The following is a 24,608-nucleotide window of genomic DNA, read 5'->3' as shown; positions in this document are numbered from 1 at the left end:
TCCTATCACACAAAGACTTGGCGAACCTCCCCCTATAGCAACTCTGAGGACTACGAAGGGTCCCTGGTCCCCTTGTTGAAATCCCAGGCCATGCCATGGACCCAAATGGAAGCCGCACAAAGTAGACGAGCTTTCCTAAGCAACGTCTGACTGAGCTCAGCTGAGCCCACACAAATCTCTGGCCTTCCACCGAAGGGAGCGTTGATCCCAGGCTGCCCGCCCCACGGGTGCTGAAGGTGTGACGGAAACAAACCAAACCCCCAGGAGGCTGTTTACGCAGCACATGGTTTAGAATAGATACTGTAGTTTGGACATTCTTGTACAGTATAGTATACGACACTAAATAACAACATGACACCAAATGTGTGATGCATCGGGGACGCTCTGGTTCTGAGTGAAGGTGCTAAGTGTTTTTGTCACTGCAAGGTTGGCGTTAAGTCTGACTGAGCGGGGCCACGTGGCCAGGCGGTCAGACACGGGTCAGAACCCTTCCTGCTGCTGCTTTTGATAACCCCCATGTGGGGATCTGTTTGACTCCTGCTTAATTGTGCTCAGACTATACTAACCCATTAATGGCGGGGAATCATTTTATTGCCGGACCACAGCGTAGCAGAGCGTTCTAGGCTACCTAGCGACAGGGACGCTGCTACAGTAGATGGTGGATATGAGCGGGACCATTCAGGGACGCTGCTACAGTAGAGGGTGGATATGAGCGGGACCATTCAGGGACGCTGCTACAGTAGAGGGTGGATATGAGCGGGACCATTCAGGGACGCTGCTACAGTAGAGGGTGGATATGAGCAGGACCATTCAGGGACGCTGCTACAGTAGAGGGTGGATATGAGCGGGACCATTCAGGGACGCTGCTACAGTAGATGGTGGATATGAGCGGGACCATTCAGGGACGCTGCTACAGTAGATGGTGGATATGAGCGGGACCATTCAGGGACGCTGCTACAGTAGATGCCTAGATGGTGGATATGAGCGGGACCATTCAGGGGCGCTGCTACAGTAGAGGGTGGATATGAGCGGGACCATTCAGGGACGCTGCTACAGTAGAGGGTGGATATGAGCGGGACCATTCAGGGACGCTGCTACAGTAGATGGTGGATATGAGCAGGACCATTCAGGGACGCTGCTACAGTAGAGGGTGGATATGAGCGGGACCATTCAGGGACGCTGCTACAGTAGAGGGTGGATATGAGCGGGACCATTCAGGGACGCTGCTACAGTAGATGGTGGATATGAGCGGGACCATTCAGGGACGCTGCTACAGTAGATGCCTAGATGGTGGATATGAGCGGGACCATTCAGGGACGCTGCTACAGTAGAGGGTGGATATGAGCAGGACCATTCAGGGACGCTGCTACAGTAGAGGGTGGATATGAGCGGGACCATTCAGGGACGCTGCTACAGTAGAGGGTGGATATGAGCGGGACCATTCAGGGACGCTGCTACAGTAGAGGGTGGATATGAGCAGGACCATTCAGGGACGCTGCTACAGTAGATGGTGGATATGAGCAGGACCATTCAGGGACGCTGCTACAGTAGAGGGTGGATATGAGCGGGACCATTCAGGGACGCTGCTACAGTAGAGGGTGGATATGAGCAGGACCATTCAGGGACGCTGCTACAGTAGATGGTGGATATGAGCAGGACCATTCAGGGACGCTGCTACAGTAGAGGGTGGATATGAGCGGGACCATTCAGGGACGCTGCTACAGTAGATGGTGGATATGAGCGGGACCATTCAGGGACGCTGCTACAGTAGATGGTGGATATGAGCAGGACCATTCAGGGACGCTGCTACAGTAGAGGGTGGATATGAGCGGGACCATTCAGGGACGCTGCTACAGTAGAGGGTGGATATGAGCAGGACCATTCAGGGACGCTGCTACAGTAGAGGGTGGATATGAGCGGGACCATTCAGGGACGCTGCTACAGTAGAGGGTGGATATGAGCGGGACCATTCTGAATCAATAAAAACCTAAAAACACGTGGAACGCGTCAATGGCAGCGAGGGCCATTGGGGGGGAAAAGCTAATAGATTTGTATTGTCACTTTGTGTTTCATTTGTTGTCATCATCCTCTTTGCCACTCACTGCGGCTGTCGCTTTGCTGTTCCATAACCGCGAGCCTGTCGGAGTCATAAAGAGATTTACCGGCTTTCAAGTTTCAAAGAGGAAGGGCACATACAAAATGCATGGAGGTGTTCTCCCATCATGGCGCTATCAATAGCGGCCGGGTGACAATTACATTTCACATCATGGAAATGAGTTGTGCTCATCTCATTCATTATGGATACCTTTTGCCTGCTTGTTATGGATGGCCATTGTGTCCTTTCCAAACGCTCAAAATGCCAGCTAAGGTCACAAGGAACCTAGCCTCGGAAACCCAGACGTTTTTATTTCCAGGGAGAAAAAAAAGTCTGGGTCCCAGTCCACTTCAATTCGGCATAGAGTAGCGCAAACATCGCTCACTCTCTGCTGATTTCTGATCGTCTGCACCTTTGTTAAATTGACACACACGCACACATGTACACACACACACTCCTCTCTCTCGCTGTCGCTCTAAGTAATTAGTCTCATGTCGCATAGTTTCTCTGCCATAAAAAGCATAGGTGAGTTCCAGGCTACAAGGAACCAGGTTGTGCATTGTGTTAAATGTGTGATGCTCTCTCTCGCTCTCTCTTAACTTTTCTCACCCATTGTAGGCTGGTCATTATCCAAATTCTAAATTCTCCACACACTAGGGCCCTTTTTGAAACCGCCTCCTCGCCACTCGCCTTACACACTTGCACTCGGCATGTGCGTTCACGCGAGGCTGCGCCATATTAAGTGTCCCCCGAAACTCAAGCAGTCTTGAGTGGAAGTGGCTTATAAAGCCCTCAAGGGCGAGTCTATGTCGATCTAAACTCGATTGCCTTGTGCAGCCCTGCTCTGTGTCCGCATGGAAACCGCGACCTACAAATGTAAGTACCACCACAAATAAATGATAAATAAACTGCTCCTAAACAATCTTCATCTGATGCAGAATAGACAACGCTCCAACTGATGTTCACAAGGGCTCTTTATTTACCCCACCGTGAAAAACTATAAATGAAACCGCACAAACAAAACACCTTTTAACACAATGATTCATATAAACACCATGGATGTATATGAAATGTCCTTTTTGACAGTCACGCTGTAATTCCTTTTAAATGTCCATATTAATGAAATCCACGTTACACAAACATATACACGATGCAATGCAATATGCAAATATGCAAAATGCAAACTGCAACAAAATAACAGGTAACACAATGGCATGATGGTAACCATGGCAACGAATGGTGTCTGTTTCCTGTTTCTGCATTTCCAAACTGTTTTTTATACCAGCACTCTAATCAAGGGAACTTGATTCAGCTGGATGGGCACTTCCTGAAGAGGGAACCTCCCGAGAGCACTTCAGGTCAAGGGACTGGTTTCAAAAAGGGGGTAGCTGTGTAGGTTGTCTCTGCTAACCCCTGGCCTAGAGTCATGTGGGAGAATGTAGACCACCAGCATGTGTCTTCATTTGATGTTTTCCGGTCCAAATTTGCTGCTGAGCCAATGAAATTAAGCTATGAGAAACTGAACCGAAACAGGACAGAGGTTGGTGAACCAATAGGAATTAGTGCTGCACAATTAATCTAAATAAGATCGAGATCTAGATTCAGACACCTGCATATGCAATCTCATTTTGTGAAGAATCGTGCAGCACTAGTTGGCTGTCATTCATTTTAGTTACTCTTATGTTTGTTTTTTGGGAAATTCTCATGGAAAATGTTTGAATAGTGTGAGAATCGTGATGCGTGATCTCAATTCTTGTGGAGGAAAATCGAGATCACATTTGAGCAAGAATCGTGCAGCACTAATAGGAAGTGCGTGTCGGTTTCCAGGGCTTGTTGGATCCGCCCCTCTATCCCCAGAAAAGCACAGGGCTCCTCTTTCAGGCTAGTGTGCCAAGTGTGTGTAAAGATACAATAAAAAAGAGAAAACCCACTCTTGTCACTGTGTGCGACTCATTACCTTCATAAATGTTGTTGATCTAAGAGGATATTGCACAAGAGACATGGCGCGAGACATGGCCAAAGTATTTTTGGGGCTCCCCAGCCCAAAAGGTTGAGGTACTGTACTGTACTGTACTGTACTGTACTGTACTGTACTGTTCTGTACTGTACTGTACTGTACGTGCCAAGTCCTCCGCTACAGGCTTCAATGAATCGCCTTGACAACTCTCAGGAAGGGGGGGGAGGGTGTGTGTGTGTGTGTGTGTGTGTGTGTGTGTGTGTGTGTGTGTGTGTGTGTGTGTGTGTGTGTGTGTGTGTGTGTGTGTGTGTGTGTGTGTGTGTGTGTGTGTGTGTGTGTGTGTGTGTGTGTGTGTGTGTGTGTGTGTGTGTGTGTGTGTGTGTGTGTGTGCGTGTGTGCGTGCGTGTGCGTGCGCGTGCGTGCGTGCGCGCGCGTGCGTGCGCGCGCGCGCGCGGTGTGTGCGTGATTGAGAGACAGGGACATGAGTCTACTCCACTCTAGGTGTTACCTGCTAACCCCCCTCAATTCTCAATTGACACACAGTTGATCCCAGTTAACTTTGACACTTACTGCGGTGCTGTGCTGTACTTCCACAGTGATTGGGTTTCATCTGTCAGGGGGAGTTACCTGAACACTCCTGCTTTGTTTGTTCGACATCGCTGGTGTTTGTTACCTTGCCGTCTCTTGCTGCGTTCACACACCGGCAGATACTGACACAGTCTACCCTTCATTTTCAATGGAAGCCAGCCACGTGAAGCTACAAAGATGCATCCGACGTTTGTAGCTGCTGCAAAATCTACAACAAAATCTACAAAGCTACACAAAAGTTGAGCTGGTTTCAACTTCAGCTGCCAAGATACAAAGCTACAAATATGATGTGTAGCTTTGTATCTGGCCCTTTGAATCTGCCAGTGTGAACACAGCATCTCTCCCAAGCATCCTGTTCTGAGTGTATTCTTTTAGCCAGTCGAATGTGTGAACCTTTTATTTTATCGTTATCCCAAGTGATTCCTCCCCACACACATTTCTGTGTCATCAGGCTTCGTACACACCTACACAACAAATGTTCGGTCCGTGTGCGATGTCTGATTGCTGTTTGATTGCTGCTCCAATTCATTTTCAATGGGAGTCACATGGTTTGACCAAACATTTTTGTTTGATGAGGGGGGAGCAATCAGCAATCAGCGATCAAACACAAATGTTTGATCAAACCATGTGACTCCCATTGGAAAAGCATTGTGGTGGCCCAAAAAAACGACCAAACATTGCTTGATTGGTGTTTGGTACGTGTGAATGAGGCCTCAGTGTCATCACTGCTATCTCCGACTCACCTGCCTTTGAGGAGCCCCCACCGGGAGGATGTAGGCTGGGCCTTTGTCCTACTCTTCCGTAGGTGACAAATACGTATCACTCTCCCCACCCAGCTTCCCTTCCCTCGAACGCGGACCAATTGTGTTCGCATAGACGTTCGACAAAGCTGGATGCACCACGGTGGATTTGAACCCACAACCTCTGTGGTGGTGGGCAGGCACTTTTACCACTGCGGCCACCTGAGAGACTGATCTGCTAATTTGAGTTTAAAAAACGGATCCCACGACACTTCTAGTAAAAATTAAATAATGAACTGAGGTGTGTGTGTGTGTGTGTGTGTGTGTGTGTGTGTGTGTGTGTGTGTGTGTGTGTGTGTGTGTGTGTGTGTGTGTGTGTGTGTGTGTGTGTGTGTGTGTGTGTGTGTGTGTGTGTGTGCGTGTGCGTGCGTGTCGGATACCATTCTGTTTATCTTTCAGATTGATCTCATGGGTATGATTGAGTTTGTCATGTCACATAGCCTAATTTCATATTTACTCTTGCACAGTTAAAGTTGAAATTGTTACGCTTATGGCAAGCATACAAGGTAGAGAAGAGACATGTTTTCAAAAACATTTTCTTTTAAAGCCTTTCTTGAACCACTAGGGATTAGCCAGAGAGAGAGAGAGGCATTGTTGAGACTCACTTAGTGCCTGTAGACTAGAGCTTTGAAATGTAATATCAAAACAACAGAGGTGTCGCCAGAGTTGTGAAGTTGGCACTCTGTTGGTTTGATAACATTATCTACTATTATAGGCCTAAACACCACAATGGAAAGTAGGTTGTCTGTGAGTCTGTATTAAGCCAGATTTACATTTTGTCATACTGTATGACAGAGTTGTGCACAGAACATTATGGTTTAAAGGCCCAATCAGTGATACAAACAAACATACTTTTTCTTTTTTACGCAGTGCACTGTAGACTTTGATTCTAGGAAATTAAATACTGTATAAATTGCTGTATTCAGGGGATGTACACTTAACCCATTTTGGGGCAGGAACCCCTTTTGGTGTTAGCATTATGTTATGCTTTAGCTATTGAAAAATAGCAGATCTACAAGGTCATAGCAGCTTGTAGGTCTGCTATTTTTTTTAAATCGAAGAACGACTGACATAGAAACATAGCTTTTTCAGAAAACTGTCAGGATGTAGAAGACATTTTTAGAATCTGATCTCAGGTCAAAATGGGTTAAGCTGCGTTCAGACCTGAATATATTTATTCACTCGGTTCACCCCGTTTGTGCCGCGCCAGGTCGCGTCGCGCCCGTTCGCGCAACTTCTCGTCTTTGCATTGACTTTGTATGTAATCGCGTCGCTCTAACCATCCAAGTCTGAACGCACCTTTAGGTTAGTTTGCAATAATGTAATGTTTGCAAATGTATTGTATGTTCAAATCAAATCTTTAATGAGCATTTTGTGTTTGTTTGTTTGTTTGTTTTGTTTGTTTCAGGTGGTGCTCGTATTTGCTCTCAGCATCGGCGCCCTTGTAATATACTTCATAGATTCCTCTGAGTAAGTATATTTCTATCGACCTTGCTATTATGCACTGACCATGTTAAAGCTTAGTTATCCACCTGTGAGATTTCAGCTTCTTCTACTAACATCCCCTCTAGGTGTGTTTTTAGCCTCTGTACCTTTCCCTTAATTTCTGAAGTACCCCTTTACCCGACTACAGCATTTTGCTTTGAAAACGCCTTTGCTAGCATGATGCTATGAATGATCGAATGACAACCCACCGTTTGAAAATGATAACATTAACAATAACAAATAAGAAATGGAGTGAAAGAGTTGCAATTAGTGCCTCCTGAGCAGTTTTATTTTGAACTGTGGCCATAACATTTCGGTAAGTCCAGTCTGATGTCGGTATGTTCAAATAATGTGCAATTTTCTTCTAGTCAAGTTTTCGGTTTAATAGAAACCTAGTATCGATATTCGGGGGGGGCGGGGGGGGTGTTACATTCACTAAAGATAGCCTGTATACAAGCTTATAGATCGATCGACATTGACAGTGTTTGGAGACATTGCTCTAGGACAGGCTACTTATAACGTTGAATACCTTACTTATCTGTGTGGTGATGTTTCAACCGTTTCAATTGAAACCGCATCCACCCTCTAAGGGGCCTCGGCTCTGACTGAAGTCACCCCCCTTCCCACACCCTTGCACGGAGGCCCTCTCTCTCTCTCTCTCTCCCTGTCTCTCTCCCTCACTCGCTGCCTTGCTCTCTCCCGTGCTGTGAAGTTACACCTATTTCCTGTTAATAATAACCTGGGTAAAATGTGCGGCATTGGCATTGGTTGTGAAGGGACGGACGACAGGATGAGGAGAGGTGTTGTTGCTGCGTAATTGTTGGGAGTGATATGGGGGACTCGTATTTGGTCTTCAAACTGGCCTCCAGATCCCTAAGGCCGCCGGATGGACCCAAGTGCAGGTGGAGGCAGAGCAGGTGCAATTCAATGGATTTATTCATAAAACAGGAGGTACGGCACAGTCGTAAACACTAAACTCCTTACGACCTGAGGCTGATTAAAAAAATTAAATCTTCTAAATCCTAAGATCGAGTTTACTAAAAAAAACTATAATCAGTGGTGCTCAAACCTTTTCATTGCCGACCAGTACTTCTCAAAGAGTGGTACAGGGACCCTCAGGGTTCCTTGGGGGAATTTTAGCCGATCTACAAGCTCATGGCGTGTCACATCGCGACATGATGTGAACTTGTAGATTTGCTATATGTTTGAACGTTTTAATTTGTTTTTGGAAGAGGTCAAAACCAGGAAAGCGATCCAACACAGACGAGTAATCCAAAATAAGGAGCAGGCAGCTTATCCGAAGTCCAAATAACAGGCACAGGTCAAACACAGGTGTCCGGAGACGATTCAGGTAACCAGAAACACAGAACATAATTACAGGGACTGAGAGAGAGCACTCGGATTACCTGAAACAGAGGCCATCTGGTGGATCAGTGGGGAATAGCAGGGGTGGGGAGTCGAAGGAAATGTGACTGGAAAACAAACACAAAGGAAAGAAAGAAAGAAAGAAAGAAAGACAGTGGCCTAGAGTCAGATACATACAGACTGAAAATACACCTCAAATTATGCAGGTTGAATCACATCTCTGGCCCAAATGTAGATTATTATGAGATCACTGTCTTCCTGCAAAGACAAAGTCATGTTACTAATTATGCCGTAAATGGTGCATTTATATAGCGCTTTTATCCAAAGCACTTTACATGGATTGTGCATTCACCCATTCAAACCATGCAAGCCAGGCACCAACCTGCACATCAGGAGCAATTAGGGGTTCAGCGTCTTGCTCAAGGACACTTCGACACCAACTCTGGGGTAGCCCGAGATAGAACTGGGAACCTCATCGTTCCCATCCGGCACTCTACCCCTGAGCCACTGCCGCTCCATGCCATCATTATTATATTAATAGGATGCTCTAATATCAGACAATTTCTGAAAAATAAATGAACTCCCAATTGGCAAAATACATGTACTTTTGACACTGTGGAATGAAATTCACATTGAACATTTCTTACCGGTTTTTCATTAGCGTTAGAGACAAGTACGCGCGCACATAAAGTGCTGTCCTGATAAACTTTGTCATGGGTTACGTGGGATCTCCATTCAGCTAAAGTTCTAACCTGGGCTTACTAGGCAATTTCTGATGACAAGTGACTGGCTTTACAGATGAAAATGGCTTAATCTCGGTAAAGAAAGGATTAGACCCAGTAGGCAAATAATTTGAATTATGCTTTGTGTGCATTCTCTTTGTATGTCTGTACCTGTGCCTTTCATCCAAAAAATGAAATAAAAATGTATTAAAAAAAAAAGAAAAAAGAAAGGATTAGACTCTCAAAGCGACAGGAAAGGCAAAGGTTCCGGTTCCAGAACAATCGTCCTCACTCATTAAGCTGGGGGAAGTGGAACACCCTTGTAGAAACGTAAGCTGCAGTATGCTGTTACACTGCTATCTGTGTGTTGATGTTTGGACCGGACGTGCCACTGCAATACACCAGGATAACAGTTTTTTTTTATCAAGCTCAAAACACTGCAAAGCGCCCAGGGACAAAGAGAGAGAGAGAGTTTCAAATTGATCTGTGGTCCGTTCCCAGAGCCCTGCAGGGCACTAGTGCTGCAAAAGATCGCGAACTAGATTCAGACACCTATGCGATCTCATTTCAAAATTTGAGCAGGAATCACGCAGCACTAGTTGGCTGTCCACGGCTCATGATGACATCACACCTCCATATATGGTCACGCCTCGTGACATCACGCCTACATATATTATGGTCACGCCTTGTGACATCACGCCTCCATATATGGTCATGCCTCGTGACATCACAGCTTTTTTTTAAATCGTGATCTCAGTTCTTGTGGAGGAAAAAAATCGAGATCCACATTTGAGCAAGAATCGTGCAGCACTACCAGGCACTATGTTGTTATTTCATAAGATAACAGGAAGGTAGGAGCGCACACCAGTAGTGGGGAGGTGCTGACCGCAGGAGATAAAACTGACTGAGAAAGGAGAGGCTGCACAGCTCGTAGTCACGATGCCAACAAATCTTTATTTTTCCGTTTCTCTGAAAAATGAAAAATAAATTGTTGGCATCGTGACTACGAGCTGTGCGGCCTCTCCTTTCTCAGTCAGTTATTTCATAAGATAACATATAGCTGAGTGTTTATTGTTTGGCTTGTTGTGACATGTGGTCTCATTTCATTATGTGCCCATGGGTGGAGTTACCGTACGTCCTCTCTCTGTAGTGCCATCTGTACTCAGGGCTCCCATGCTGCTCGCAGTGTCGTCCAATACCTTTTCACCTGATGAAGGATGACCTTTGATCTCGCTCTGGCCATTTCCCTTCTCCACGAGCACCAGCTTTGTTTGTTAAATACACACTGATGGCAGATGGAGAATGGTGACACAGTGGCGGCACCTAATTAGCAGTGTTGGAAAGTAACTAATGCATTTACTTATGTACTGTACTTAAGTGCAATTTTGAGGTATTTGTACTTTACTGGAGTATTTCCAATTTCCAATACTTTCTACTCCACTACATATACAATGTATACAATACAATTCTTTGAAAACTTTAGTTACTAGTTACTTTGTAGATTTTGATTATGTATTACAAAACATACATTAACCACCTCAGCCCTATATGCATTCCGGCCTTTTTTGAAAGCAGATCTACAATAAGCTTGTAGATTGTCTATTTTCAAATGTTTTTTTTAATACAGTACATTACTTGAAATGGGACATTTTGCATAATGAGTACTTTTACATTTGGTATGTTAAGTACATTTTGATACATTTGGCCTACAGTACCTTTGTAATTTTACACAAGTAAACTTTTAATTCCGGACTTTTACTTGTAACTGAGTATTTCTACATTGCAGTATTGATACTTGCAGTTATTGATACTTATTTAAGTAAAATGTGAGTACTTTTTCCACCACTGCTAATTAGGGCTGTTTAGTGTATTTCCTCCATTCTTCTTCTTCTTTTTAAGAATTATTGACAATGTACACATCATATCACTTTCTCAAACTCTTAAAAAAGAAAAGAAAAAAAGAACAGAACAGGCCACACAAAAAAAACATGAAAAAAAAAACTCAGTCATCCTTGTGCTGGAGGACCTTTGTCCTGTTTCTCGTTATAATAGCAGACCTTTGCAGGTCCTTCTATTATTTATTATTCAAGGAGTGTTTTTGCACTACCTGTTGTCCCAATGAGCACTGATCCGTGGAGACAAAGAGAACCAGTTAGTTGCTCTCTTGCGTGCCTCGTCGGTAACAATGGGCTTGTAACGGATAGAGCCCTTCCTGTAATTAGTCCTGACTCCTGACCTGTGTGAGGCCTGCATGACATGCCCAACCATCGTATTGTGATGGCGGTCAGCTCAATACGAGATACCAGGAAGTCATATATCGGCCATTATTATTATGTTTAAAACTTTCAACCTGGCATCCATATTTTAGGCGTGTCAGATGATCCTGTGTCTAGGTGAGACATGACCTTTGATTTCAAGTTATATTGTATTAACATACCCTACCATACAGATTGGACAGAATTACATTTTATTCATAAAAAAGGTTACATAGTTCCGCTTTAAATTGATTAAGGTGTATGCATTTATTTTGCATTTACTTATAAAAAAGTTTAAGTTTATTATTTATGCTATTATTATTATGCTTATAGGTGAAACGTCAAATAGAAACTTTAATCGAGTTTTTCAAACTGATTAGAAAATCCTCCATTATCATTATTTATTTTACAAAACACCACTCAAAACATCAGTAATCGGAATTGTACGACTCTCCAAAATCAGGATCGGCAGCGGACCCAAAAATGTGCGGTCAGTCGGGCTCTACCAGGAAACGAGTCAACACAGTTAGAGAAGTGCGATAACAGGGTATTGCCCAGTCAAACTTAAGCACTCAGCAGGATGTTTTCCTTGTCACTTGACCAAGAAAAAGATTTTTCCCTCGGTAAAGCTGCAGTTACATCACGTCACACATGATGGCCTAGTATGCATAAACGTTCCTTAACGATTATATCTGGTTTCAGTATTTATTTATGATGTATTTTCTCTATTATTAAGGTTGTATTATTAATTGTATTTTGGGGTTCTAGCGAGACATGGCCAAAGCATTTCCGGGGGTCACCAGCCAAAACGGTTGAGAACTTCTGTTCTTTTTTTTCCCAACGTATTGTTTTTATTGTCATTGCCGGGGTAGACAATACATTTTATACATATGCATCATATATCATCATTCAGTTCTTCAATACAAAATTGTCTCCCCAAGGAGACAGCAGCAACATAGAAAGTAACACATTTGAAAAATAATAATCATAAATAATACTAACAACAATAATAATAAAGAAATGTAAACATGAAAGACAACATCTTGATCGAGTAATTCAACAGACATGAAAGAAATTAAATAAAGAAATAAAATAGAATAAAAATAAAGTAAAGAAAAGGAAAGAGGGGGAAGGGGGGGGTGGTCCATCAATTTTTGTAATGTTAAATCTCGATGCGTGCGAAGGGCGTCCATTTCTTAACAAATTGCTCATTTTGTAGCCTCACCAAATAAGTAATTTCTTCCATGTCTCTAATTTCTTTTACTTTATTTAGCCATTGTTCGTGGGTTGGAGGGTGTTTTCCTAGCCAATTTATTGTGATAGTCTTTTTGGCCGCTGTTAACAATATCTGGAGGAGGTACACCTTTTTCCTACCTTCAAACCCAGTCGGCACTACTCCTAGAATAGCTGTCTTGAAATCTTGTGGTATCTGAGTGTCAAACACTCTGTTAATGTCATTAAAAACATTATTCCAGAATTGCTGTAATTTAGGACACGTCCAAAAGATATGCGTATGATTACCGATCTGTTCACCACATTCCCGCCAGCACTCAGTTGTAGGAGTAGTGCCTGCTCTACCAGTCAATAATGGAGTCTTAAAAAATCTGCTTACAATTTTCCATTGATATTCTCTCCAAGAATTAGAGTTTGTTACTTTATGCACTTCAGTGCAGGCGTCTAGCCATTCTTCTTGTGAAATCTCTTGTTGTATTTCTGCCTCCCACTTGGCTTTTATATAAAGAGAATTATTGGGAACCATTTCTAACAGAGTTTGATATAAGATAGAAATTACTTTGGTGAATGAACCATGCTTTTGTATGTCCATAAAAAGAGATTCCAAACTCGAAGGGGTTCGAATTTTGTCCCAGTCATCGTGTCTTTGTAAATGAGAACTTCTGTTCTAAGGAACCATTTTTCTATGCTTATGTATATCAATTACAAATTTGAATGGTTTTATTCGAGCAATGCAGTAATTAATATTATAATTATACTAGTGTTAGTACAGTATAGTAAGTAGCAAGGAGCCCTGGGAAATGTATTGCTGACTGGAGCAACCACACCTACAGTGTATGGTCAGCTCCCAGTACTTACATTACCTCCCAATGCGAAGCCCTGCATGTTACTCTTACACTGAGTGGCTTCCAGGGTCAAAGCACTCGCCTTGAGATTCAAAGACGAGTGCTGTACCAATTGAGCTAACTTGGCAAAAATAGTAGTAGAGTAGTGACTTCCCAAAGGGTGAATTACCGTCCTACACCATAAAAGTGGAGGGGGGGGGGGGGGGGGGGGGGGGGGGCTTGGGTGTTGCAGGGGTAATGTTCCTGCCCTAGGGGTTTCGATCTTCCACGGCGCAGTGCCTCTGGCTTGACCAGGTGCTCTGCTCCTCCAACGACAAACAATTGGCGTGTTCAAGTGTCCCTGTTCAAGTGTCCCGGAGATCTCTGTCGCTGTACTAGCGACTCCTACAGGTTGGTCAGGGAACTGGGAGTTATAATCTATCTAGAGGGCGGACAGCCCTGCCCCCTGCAATTCATTCCAATGGAAGTTTCAAAGTGGCGTTTGAAGTGTTAGGCTGCACAACAGTGACACTTGGTTTTGAAAATCAACCAAATGCAATTTCCGTGCTCAGACACACTCAGCCAGCCACCCAGCCAGCCACACAAAGCTACACACAAAGCTACTTAAGGAAGTGGTTGCACCACTTCCTGCAATGTCAATACTTTTTCTTCTCCACTACTTCTCAGAGGCAAATATTGTACTTTTACTCCACTATTATTTGAACACTTTAGTTAGTAGTTACTTTTTAGATTTAGATTATTATTCCAAAACCACTTCAGCCCTACATATATACATTTCGGCCATTTGAAAATAGCCGATCTGCAAGCTCACAATGTGCCGCGATGTGACACATGGTGAGCTTGTGCATCTGCTATTTTCTAAAGATTTGTATGCATTGCCATGCATTGCAAAAGTACGCATGCCAATACTGTTGCACTTTTACTCAAGTGCATTTTGAATTCCGGTGTATTTCTATATTGCAGTATTGATACTTTTACTCAAGTAAAACAAAAAAGAAACTTTCTTTCCACCATTGATTATACAGCCACGATGGATGGAGAGCGATATCAGGATTCTGCTGCCTGGGCCCCATAAGTAACAGGCTCAGTCCCTTCCTGACCAGGCCCACTGGAACTCAATTATTTAGCGCTAGCAGGTCTGGTCGGTCGCGCTGCGGCGGCCATTACTCTGGCCCTGTCAGCCACCCGGCTATGACTGCTGCGACTCGGTTGGCTGATGCTTCATTATTAGTGTGAATGAGGGCAGAACCATCCAACATGTTTGGACTATTCATAGAAAGAGGTGCCAGTTAGAACAGTGGTCATGCTCTATTGTACTGTACCGTTAAAAAATATAATAATACAATAAACAATGTCTGCGAATAATGGGCTGAGAGAGTTATGTTTGTGAAGCCTACTACCTGTATGTGTTCCAGTGGTGGAAAGAAGTACATTGCTACATTTATTTAAGTACTGTACTTAAGTACAATTCTTAAGTATTATGTTACTTTACTTGAGTAATTCCAATTTCCAATTACTTCTACTCTTGGATCCAAATATTGTACTTTTCCCCTTTATTACAAAACATACATTAACCACACCAGTCCTATATAGATTACGCACGGCCACTTGGAAATAGCAGATCTACAAGCTCACTATGTGTCACTATGCGACGCATTGTGAGCTTGTAGATCGGCTACTTTCAAAAGATCCTTAAATTGTCACATTACTGTCATCACCCCGGGAAAAAAATCAATCAATCAATCAATCAATCAATCAATCAATCAATCAATCAATCAAAATAAATAAATTAAAAAATCATGTAGCCCCAGTTTGAGAACCACTTACTTATATCATGTGTGCTTGCCCCCAATCTGGGTACCCATTCGCCAAACCGAGGAAAAACGGCACCCTTTTTTCCTCCTTTCCCTTTTTTCTGCCTCGACTGCTGAAATGCTGCAGAAATGTGTGATCCTCCTGCAAAGCAAGGAATAACGATCTGCATGATTCACGAATAATAATGATGTGCCAAGCTCCATTCTAAACTCAATCTAACCTATCACCAGTGACCAGCCCCGTCAGAAAGGATGCTGAGTAATTAGTTAAAGGTAGATTATTTGTGTTATTTAAAAGATATATATTTCTGTCAATGACTTTATATATTTATTTTAAGTTAGATTTAATGTCTATACATTAAAGGCATTTTTTACCAGATCATTTCCATCTTTATCAGCAGTCATCAGCCACTGGAGTAGTGTGGTGGTTAGTGGTGTGTTTACCTGCCGTGCACTGTCCCCTCGCTATATTTTAATGTGGTGTTGTCACTGTTTGTTTTTGACGGGTACCTAAAATGTCCCCGTCTATCTACCAAAACGCCGGTGACAAACACAAACGACACACTGCTGTTGTGTTTGTTTCAACACAAACAACAAACACCGGTGTTGTCACTGTTGTTTCTGATGGGAGCCGGAGAAAAGAAAAACCTCCCCGTCTACCAAAACAAAAGGGGTGTTTGGTGTTTTCACCGTTTGTTTCTGATGGGGACCAAAAAAAACATCCCCGTCTTCTGTACAAAAACATACAATGAAAAAATGAACATCAGCAACAACAAGAAGGCAGTGTGTTTCTGCTAGGGGTGTGCCAATACATCGATATTGCGATATATCGCGATACTTCCTCCTGCAAAATATATATATCTTGTATTGTCCTCCCAATACCGTGATATGGATTTCTTAGTACTACTAGTAGTAGGCTACCCATTGTTGTGGACAGACAAGTTGGTGGACAATTTGCAAAGTAGCTGTCAGTGTTTTACTGTTTGGAGGAGGCAAGATTCATGTACTTATTGGCCAGTTTGTGACACAAAAAAATCTTGTAAGATTTTGGATTAAATACATAATTCCAGATTGTTGCCTTTTGTGGCTTTTTTTGTGGCTTTCGCCTTTATTTTATGTTTTTTTATGGAGGGATAGACAGTAGGCTGACAGGAAATGGGGAGAGAGATGGGGGGTGACATGCAGTAAAGGCCGTCGGGATCGAGAGTCGAGCCCGTGGCACACTGCCAGACAAGGTGCCTGGACCGCTGAGCCACGGCCCAGGCCTCACAGATATCATATCGTGAGGTACCCATATCGTACCACCCCTAGTTTCTGCATGGTAAACGCCACCACACTAGTCCAGTGACTGCTGCTAGCTGCTGGCATAGAGGGGAATGATTGGTTAAAATATATTTCTTTTTTTATTGTTCTGTTATTATGTAAACAAAGGGCAAAGTTACACATTATGCCTACTGACTGTTGTCTCTCTGAATGGTTATGGTAAGTTCAGGATGTACAGTACATTAGCGACTTTAAGCAACGACGGCTACGGCAGTCGGCTCCGGCAACCGGAAATGGATCAGTGCTCGATACATAAACCTGCTCTCCGTCGCAGCCCTTTCTACTACGGCAGAACCTACACTTACACGTAGTGTCTACAACGCCATGTCATAAGTCATAACCATGTTAATTGAAATTATAGCTTTCATACATTTACACCGATTGCTCCATCACCTCTCTTATGCTGTGAAATGTGTCGGCATGCTCTGAATGAAGAAATAACACTAATACCATATGTCCCATTAACCATGTTTATTAAAACGCTTTTTAGAATAACACAGATTGCTGCAGCACCTTCCTCTTTCCACTGCTGATCATGTCCAGCGCATGTAAGAATTAAGCAATATCGGCAAGTTAGCTGATGCGCAACGGGGTGTTTAAAATGCTGCATAGACCATGGGACCATGGGAACCAATGTCGCCGTCGCCGAAGGCTGTTTGCTTAACGATTTTGATAGCTACGGCGATTGCGTCACAGCAGCCGTACTTCCGCCTAGCGGAGCCGTCCTGAAAACAGTCGTTGCTTAAAGTCCCTATTATGTGTCCTAGTCCTCGGTAAGCCTATGATATTATCATATTACATTGAGGGTGTCTTGTTTAATTCCCAGGTTGTGCTTATTATTACTTATTTCTTTCTTTAATAAATAGCCTCATTACGAAGTCCTTACATTTACTTATATTTCTCTTCATTTGAATTCGTAGTGCCAGATACAAGCTTTTTGAGGGTGAGACTTCACTACATTGCTAGTATTTGCTATGGCTGCTTGACGTCAATGAAAGGAGACGTGACACACCCTGCATGCGTTTAACCCTTAAACTACTGCTTATGGCTCTTGCATTATTTCCATCAGACTCAACCTTGTGCTTATAATAAAATGCCATCCTCGAGACAGGCGAACGCAGTCCTGCAAATTGCAATATCATATCGGCAAAACATGAAAATGATATTGCACGTACCCCAGAAAGCAGAAATACGTTCTGCAAATTCAAAGAAATATTTTTCTTTGCAGTTATTTAAGGGTTAATCAGGCATAACGACATTATTGCTTGTGTGACAATGAATGCATGGTTTTTTTCTCAACAGAAAAAACTTTGGGGAAAAACAATAAATCACAATGTTGCACTGATTGTGAACACTTACTTTATACTCTCTTAAAAAAATGCATTTTCAGGAAAAGAAGAATGCATCTTTTTTATGTTCTCATGAAATCACATGTCATATTCTTTTGATCAGTATTGTTTTCTCTTGGGATCACCAGTTGTTGCACATTGACGGGCCTCATGTCTCTTCTCCATCCCACAGCGATATCGAGTCCTGTCAGAACTTCTACCAAGACTTCACGTTGCAGATCGACATGGCCTTCAACGTGTTCTTCCTGCTGTACTTCGGCCTTCGTGTGAGTATACAGCCACTGTTACAGTGAAATCTGATTTAGTTGCTGTCGGGCAGGAACCTTGTATGCCCAAAATCGTTTTTTTTTAAATTATTTGCAACCGCAGGTCGCATTTAGTATGAAATTGTGCATTTCCTGTCAGTCAGTCAAGTCAGTCACCCCCAGGCATGGTCATGCCTCGTGACATCACGTGATGTCATCAATATTAAGCCCATATATGGAGATCTCTGATGTCATCAATATTGGCCAGCAAATCTACATCTGACCTCAAACCCTTAGATCTCCATATGTGGAGCTGACCTGTTCTGACATTCCATATTATATATGTTGATCCTTCCCCATCCATCCTTCCTCTTCGATGTTTCCCTTTTGACTGATACCTGTCCAATTAAACTCCAGACGGAAGTTATTAGTGCAGCCGTGCCCGACAGCCGGCGAAAACTAGAGTTCTCAACAGGCCCGAAAATTAAGGCCCGGCCCTACCTGGGCCTTCATCAAAACCTGTACTCAGAGTTAAATTAACATTGATTTTACAATATAAATTGGGGTCCCAGAGATAGAAATGCCATTAAATGGGGGTCTGTAGACTAATGCATGTCAAACTGGGGGTCCTTGAAATTAAGCTGGTTGAGAATCACTGCTAGAGCCGTAAAAATCTTCTCTTATGTCGGTCCCTGGCACGTCTTTTCAAATGTGGGTCCGCGGGGCTAATTAGTGTCAATTTGGGGGTCCTTGACACAAAAAAGTTTGGGAACCACTGCAGTATACCACCGCCTCTGACATCCATTCCACACACACCACACTTTTAGCTGCAATTACATGAACCATGAATCTTTTTACATTAACCTCCTTTTTCAGAAAGGAACCATTGGGGATTAAAAGGGGTCTTAATGCTTTCAACTCAAATAGTTATTAATGTAATTGCCAGATTGAAGAAAGAAAGAAAACTAATAGAACATATCTATTTAATATTTCTGTTGCTGTTGGCAGTCTAGGGTAGTGGTCTCAACCTTTTCAGGCTGTGACCTCCCCAAAATAATCATATTTGAACTGGGGACCCAACTCCCCCCACCCTGACAAGCACTTGGAATTGTAGAAGTTGAGGCATTACATTTGGTTTAACTCTGTTCCATTGTGAAAATAGCAGATCTGCTATTTTCCACAATTTCTGACAATTTGACAATTTGGCCAATGTTGAATTTTTCAGTTTATTACTGTAGGTGTTAAAGGTCTTTATTGTATCTTTAGAAAGGTGCCAACACCCAGGCTGTACAGTATAGTGTATACAGTACACTTAGCTACTATCTTTGAAACATTGTTTCAAACCAATGTTTCAAATTAAGCAAATCATCTGTGGCACAAAAAAATAAAAAAATTGTGGGAAACACTGGTCTACTGGTCTAAGTGTTTAATTGATTAAAAACAACAACAACAACAACAATATCGCAATAATTCCATTAAGGTGGGAACCAGGAACCCATGGATGGAGGTGCCGGTTCAACACTGGCCCGGAGCAATCTGTTCTACTCAGTTTACTACTTTGATGCTTTGTTTCTTTACTCTTAACAGTTCATTGCTGCCAACGACAAGCTGTGGTTCTGGTTAGAGGTCAACTCGGTGGTGGACTTCTTCACAGTTCCTCCTGTGTTCGTGTCTGTGTATCTGAACAGGAGCTGGCTTGGTAAGCACATGAAGTATTTATTTTATTTTATTCTGATTGTCTGTGGTGCCACCCAGTGGAAATTATGTGAGTAGCAGCTCAGTCCATATTTGCAGGAAATCAATCTGTTTGAAGACATTGCACTCGGATCTAAATCAGTTCTCTGAGCCTTGTGCATCTGACAATTTCCACCTAAAAATAATCAAATGTTACTTAAAAAAGTATGTCATTCTTTGTATCTGTATCAGTCCAATGACATGTGTGTTGAATCGTAATGTCGTTCCCAGTAGTTTTGTCACGTGTAGGTTGGTTTCCAGGCACTGCTCAGGGTCATTGAAATGCCCTTCACCCTTTTCACCTTTCCAGCCCTACCTATAATAATACCACTCAGTCTATGTCAGTCTATGATTGAAAGTACACAAATGGATGAAAAGTGAATAGGCTTTGACGGTGGCTCTGGCATTCGAATCGAAATCAATCTGCAAAATGTGTGAAGCTCATCACTATAAAGCTGCGTTAGACCTGAATATATATATTCGCCTCGGTTCGTCTCGTTTGTGCCGCGCCCGTTCGCGCAACTTCTCGTCTTTCCATTGACTTTGTCTGTAATCACGCCGCTCTAACCATCCAAGTCTGAACGCACCTTAAGAGACTATAGGCCTGCAGAGGAAGTACTGTGGATTGCAGCTGTTTGATGCAGGATCTTGTTGTTGTCTTCTTGCTGTAGAGATGAATTGTACGCACCACAACCCCAGCTCCAGTCACCCTCCACCCTGCAGTTCCACCTTCACAAATTATTAATTCCCTTCAGTCCAATTCAATTTAGCCAAATGGCTTCACTGGCTTTTACTGGCATAGGGAACGTTTACAGTGACAAAACATGTGTCAAAAATGTATAAGCTTCCACCTTCACAAATTATTAATTCTGTTCAATTCAATTTAGCGAAAAATAATGGCTTTACTGACATGAATCGTTTACAGTGTCTAAACAAGTGTCTAAAAATAAATAAATGTATACACGGCTACAGTATAACATTTCCACTTTGCAGTCAAGTACAAAATTAAGTTTATCACAAATTATTTATTCCGTTCAGTGCAATTCAATTTAGCCAAATGGCTTTACTGGCTTTACTGACACAGGAAATGTTTACAGTGCCAAAACAAGTGTCACTTTGCAGTTAAGTAAAAGTAAACTAACACCTTCACAAATTATTAATTCTGGCTTTACTGGCCCTACTGGCATAGGAAACGTTTTCAGTGCCAGCTACAGTACATACAATTTGTTTTTATTTCATATTTTTTTCGACACAACAACAGCTCACACATCTTGCTGCTGTGTTTACACGTTGTTGTACTTCACCCAGCACATGTGAAGTTATTTGTCATGTTTTCAAACTCTATAGCTTGGGCGTTTGTAATCTGTAGCAAGTATTCGTCTCTGATATCTTGGTACAGTGGGTAGGTGCTTAGAAAGTGTAGCTCAGCTTTGTGTGCTGTGTGCACACACAGTCTGTCTTATCTTGGAAGCCAGGTCTGGCCTGTGGTCGCCTTTCTCGATCACGAGACTGTACTCACTGAGTTCTATCATATTTTTTTAAATGAAGGAATAAGTACCGCATTTTAAAAACCACCTAAATTGTGAGTGGAAGTGGAACATGTTTCTTGCATTGTCTGTCAGCATGTCACGCTATGTGCGTAAATCTCCAAATCCCAACACTCGATCTTCTCTCTGTCTACATAATTTACAAATATGATTCTGATTCATACACCCAATGATAGACACTTTACCATTGCTCTGGCAAGTGGCAAGTCGTGTCCACAACCAGTTGTGAGCTTGTAGAGTGGCTATTTTTGAGGTGTATAAATAAATATGTCACTTTATAATGTAGGCTAATAAAGGACATATTCGGGAACCGCGTTCACGCGCGCACATGGACGGCAGCAGGCACAGTGAGAACAGCGGAATGCAGTCACGGGTGCTGCACCCTTTGCCTTTATTACCTAAACGGGAGAGAGATGTGCACGGTGCGCTTTGCCACTGGACATGACCCACTGAACACCAACTACGCTATTTGATGTGATTGCATTCACACCTTGTCTACAGTCTACACTATCCTTTAACAAAACATTATAAAGTCTTATCATAGACGACCGGCATGTTTCGTCATGTTTCATCGCAATGAACACGTCATAGGGGATGTCACAATTAGGCGAGGAAATTATCGTGCGCTGGTGTAGCTGTCTGCTGTCAAACCAACTTTGCGCACGTGCGAGAATAGTTTCACATGGCTTATGGCTATGCACACGCCACACATTATCCACAGTTTCTATGTAGTGGTCCGCAATTTTAACCTATTATTCAAGCTTCGCCCTCATAGAGTTATAAAGGATAGAGGGAGGACCGGAGTGACAGCCCCGCCCCTTGCTATTCATTTCAATAGAAGTTGCTCAGTGGCGTTTTGAAGCAAAATGTGGAAGTGCTCAATGTTAAACCCATCTGCATTCTCAGCTTTGACCAGTAGGGCTCAGCGCTTCAATGCTGGAGAGCCTCACTGAGGGCTTGGTTCGCCCTCTGCACCAATACAAATACAAACATCTGGTGGCCACTGTGGACTGGATTAGTACTGATATGATTTATTATTGGATGCAGCATCCAGAGCCTTTGCTTGCTGGTGACATGGTGCAGTTGATGCAACAATGCTAAGTTATTAACACAGTGATATAAAAACATGAACATTCGGACAGATATCTGTGTAGTTTCCAGGCGCAATTAAGCTGCATTTCTCACCTATATTATAGTAAAAATGAAATGCAATGAAAATGTTCTGGCACAGGATACAATCCTCTATGCCAGACTCGACACAATATTAATACATACATACTACCCTGCAACCCACCCACCCGACAAATTGTCCATAAACCACATACAGTCCCACATAGGCTACATATAAATAAATCATATGCTATCATAATTTCATCTTTTTATTATTTTAATACTCACACACTCACTTTATTTTTATATAAAATTTCTGCCTGACAAAGGTCTCACAACCGAAACATTGCTTATTCTAATACAAAATTAATAAAGATTATTATAAGATATTGTGGAGTGCAGATCACTATCACGTGTGTTGTTCCATAATATTATGTTTAAAAGAAAATTATAATTATAATTATTATAATTATTATAATTATTGTTATCATTGTGTGTCATCATGGCACACATACTGAACAGTATACACACATACATACTGTATGCTTATATAGTGGGCGGTAAGTGTGGGAAGAAGTACACACATGCATCATTCCTCCTACAGATTTTGTCCACAACTCAGATCGGTAAACATTATCTCTCGTGATCTGGATGTATGGCAGATTTTTCATACTCTATTCCGATTGGCTATGGCTGACTTCCAAAATGTTTGGGCCCTGTGTGGGCAATTCCCAGCCAGAAGCTCACATTCTACAGTGAATGTTCTGGCTTTGTAGACAGAACTACTCATGGATTGATGGACAACAATATTTGGCAGTACAGTATTTCAGGTGGGATCGAGTTATGTTACCATAGTGTATGGTGCCGCTAGCCCCTCCTATATGTCCAGCTTTGAGGGTGCGTGTAAACACAAACTTTGTCCAAATGCAAACATTAAATGCCATTGATAATGAATGGCCAGTTTTGAGTGTTTGTGTAAACACAAACATTGAAGACAAGGATGCAAATTCTAATTGGCTGGAATGAGATGATGTATGATAAGAGCGCCTCTCACTTCACACAGGTGTGATCTTTGTTGTTTTGATATTTTTGTGCTTTAGTGGATATTCTATCTGACACTTTACTGTAAATAAAGTCCCTGCTTGCACCTTTTTTTGCAACTGGATGTGGTGCTCTTTGTGTTCACAGCAACAGAAACATTTTCTTACTCTACTTCTACTTTTCCAAAAGTAGGTCACTTCAGAAATGAAAATGCACTCCTGGTCTTGTTCTGTGTCTTGATCAAAAGATCAAAAACATCCCCACCCCAGCTGCCTTTAGAGGATTTTCTGTTCTGAGGTGACTGCATAAAATATAATCCTCTAAACAAGAGCTATTTGGTGTGTACAGTATATCGCCTAGTATTTTTTGGATCCAGCACCCATTGTAAATTGTGGACATTTGGGTCTATAGTCTTTCAGTGAGACATGTCGGTCCATATTATAGACGGAGCATGATTCATATTCATATTCAAACTTTCAGAACATACAGGGATTTTAACCAGTGCACCCTTAGTCTGGATGCATAGCGTGAACAGTTCATAGTGGGATTTGAGAGCGCCACAATTATACTGTTTTCAGATACATCCAGCGGTTGCATGAACTTGAACCTGATATTTCTTAAAAGTGCTTTAAAAGTCCTCACTCCAGCAGTGACAAACATGTGACTAGCACTGCCCTCTCTGGGTTGTTTAAGGAGTATTCTCATTGCATCATTAGGGACTTTAAGGAACAACGGCTACGGCAGTCCGCTCCGGCAACCGGACATGGATCAGTGCTCGATAGATAAACATGCTTGCAGCCGCAGCCGTTCCTACTACGGCAGGACCTACACTTCCACGTAGTGTCTACAACGCCATGTCAATAACCATGTTTATTGAAATAAGCTGTCATACATTTACACCGATTGCTCCATCACCTCTCTCTTCTGCTGTGTAATGTGTTGGCATGCTCTGAATGAAGAAATAACATAATAAAATAACATAATTCCATATGTCATATGTCATAATAATAACAAAAATTAAATTGCTCCAGCACCTTCCTCCAGCTGTGTTGCCAGCCAATACAGTTTGACAGAGACACACATACTGTACAGACTATTTT

The 24,608-nt window shown here is 42.5% G+C and overlaps 1 protein-coding gene across 1 annotated transcript in view; it reads left to right on the top strand.

Moving 5' to 3' along the window:
- The window catches only part of LOC306914694 (calcium-activated potassium channel subunit alpha-1-like), a 136,010-nt gene that overhangs the window by 54,486 nt on the left and 56,916 nt on the right, over window positions 1–24,608 (top strand). Inside the window, 3 exon segments of the mRNA XM_079491861.1 lie at window positions 6,849–6,910; window positions 18,004–18,097; window positions 19,664–19,775. Coding sequence (XP_079347987.1) covers window positions 6,849–6,910; window positions 18,004–18,097; window positions 19,664–19,775 — 268 coding nt within the window.

The sequence above is a fragment of the Electrona antarctica genome (genome assembly GCF_951216825.1).
Source record: "Electrona antarctica genome assembly, chromosome: 22".
Taxonomy (NCBI): Eukaryota; Metazoa; Chordata; class Actinopteri; order Myctophiformes; family Myctophidae; genus Electrona; species Electrona antarctica.
Note: the sequence above shows the minus strand (reverse complement) of the source record. Positions and strands in the feature narration are given on the sequence as shown.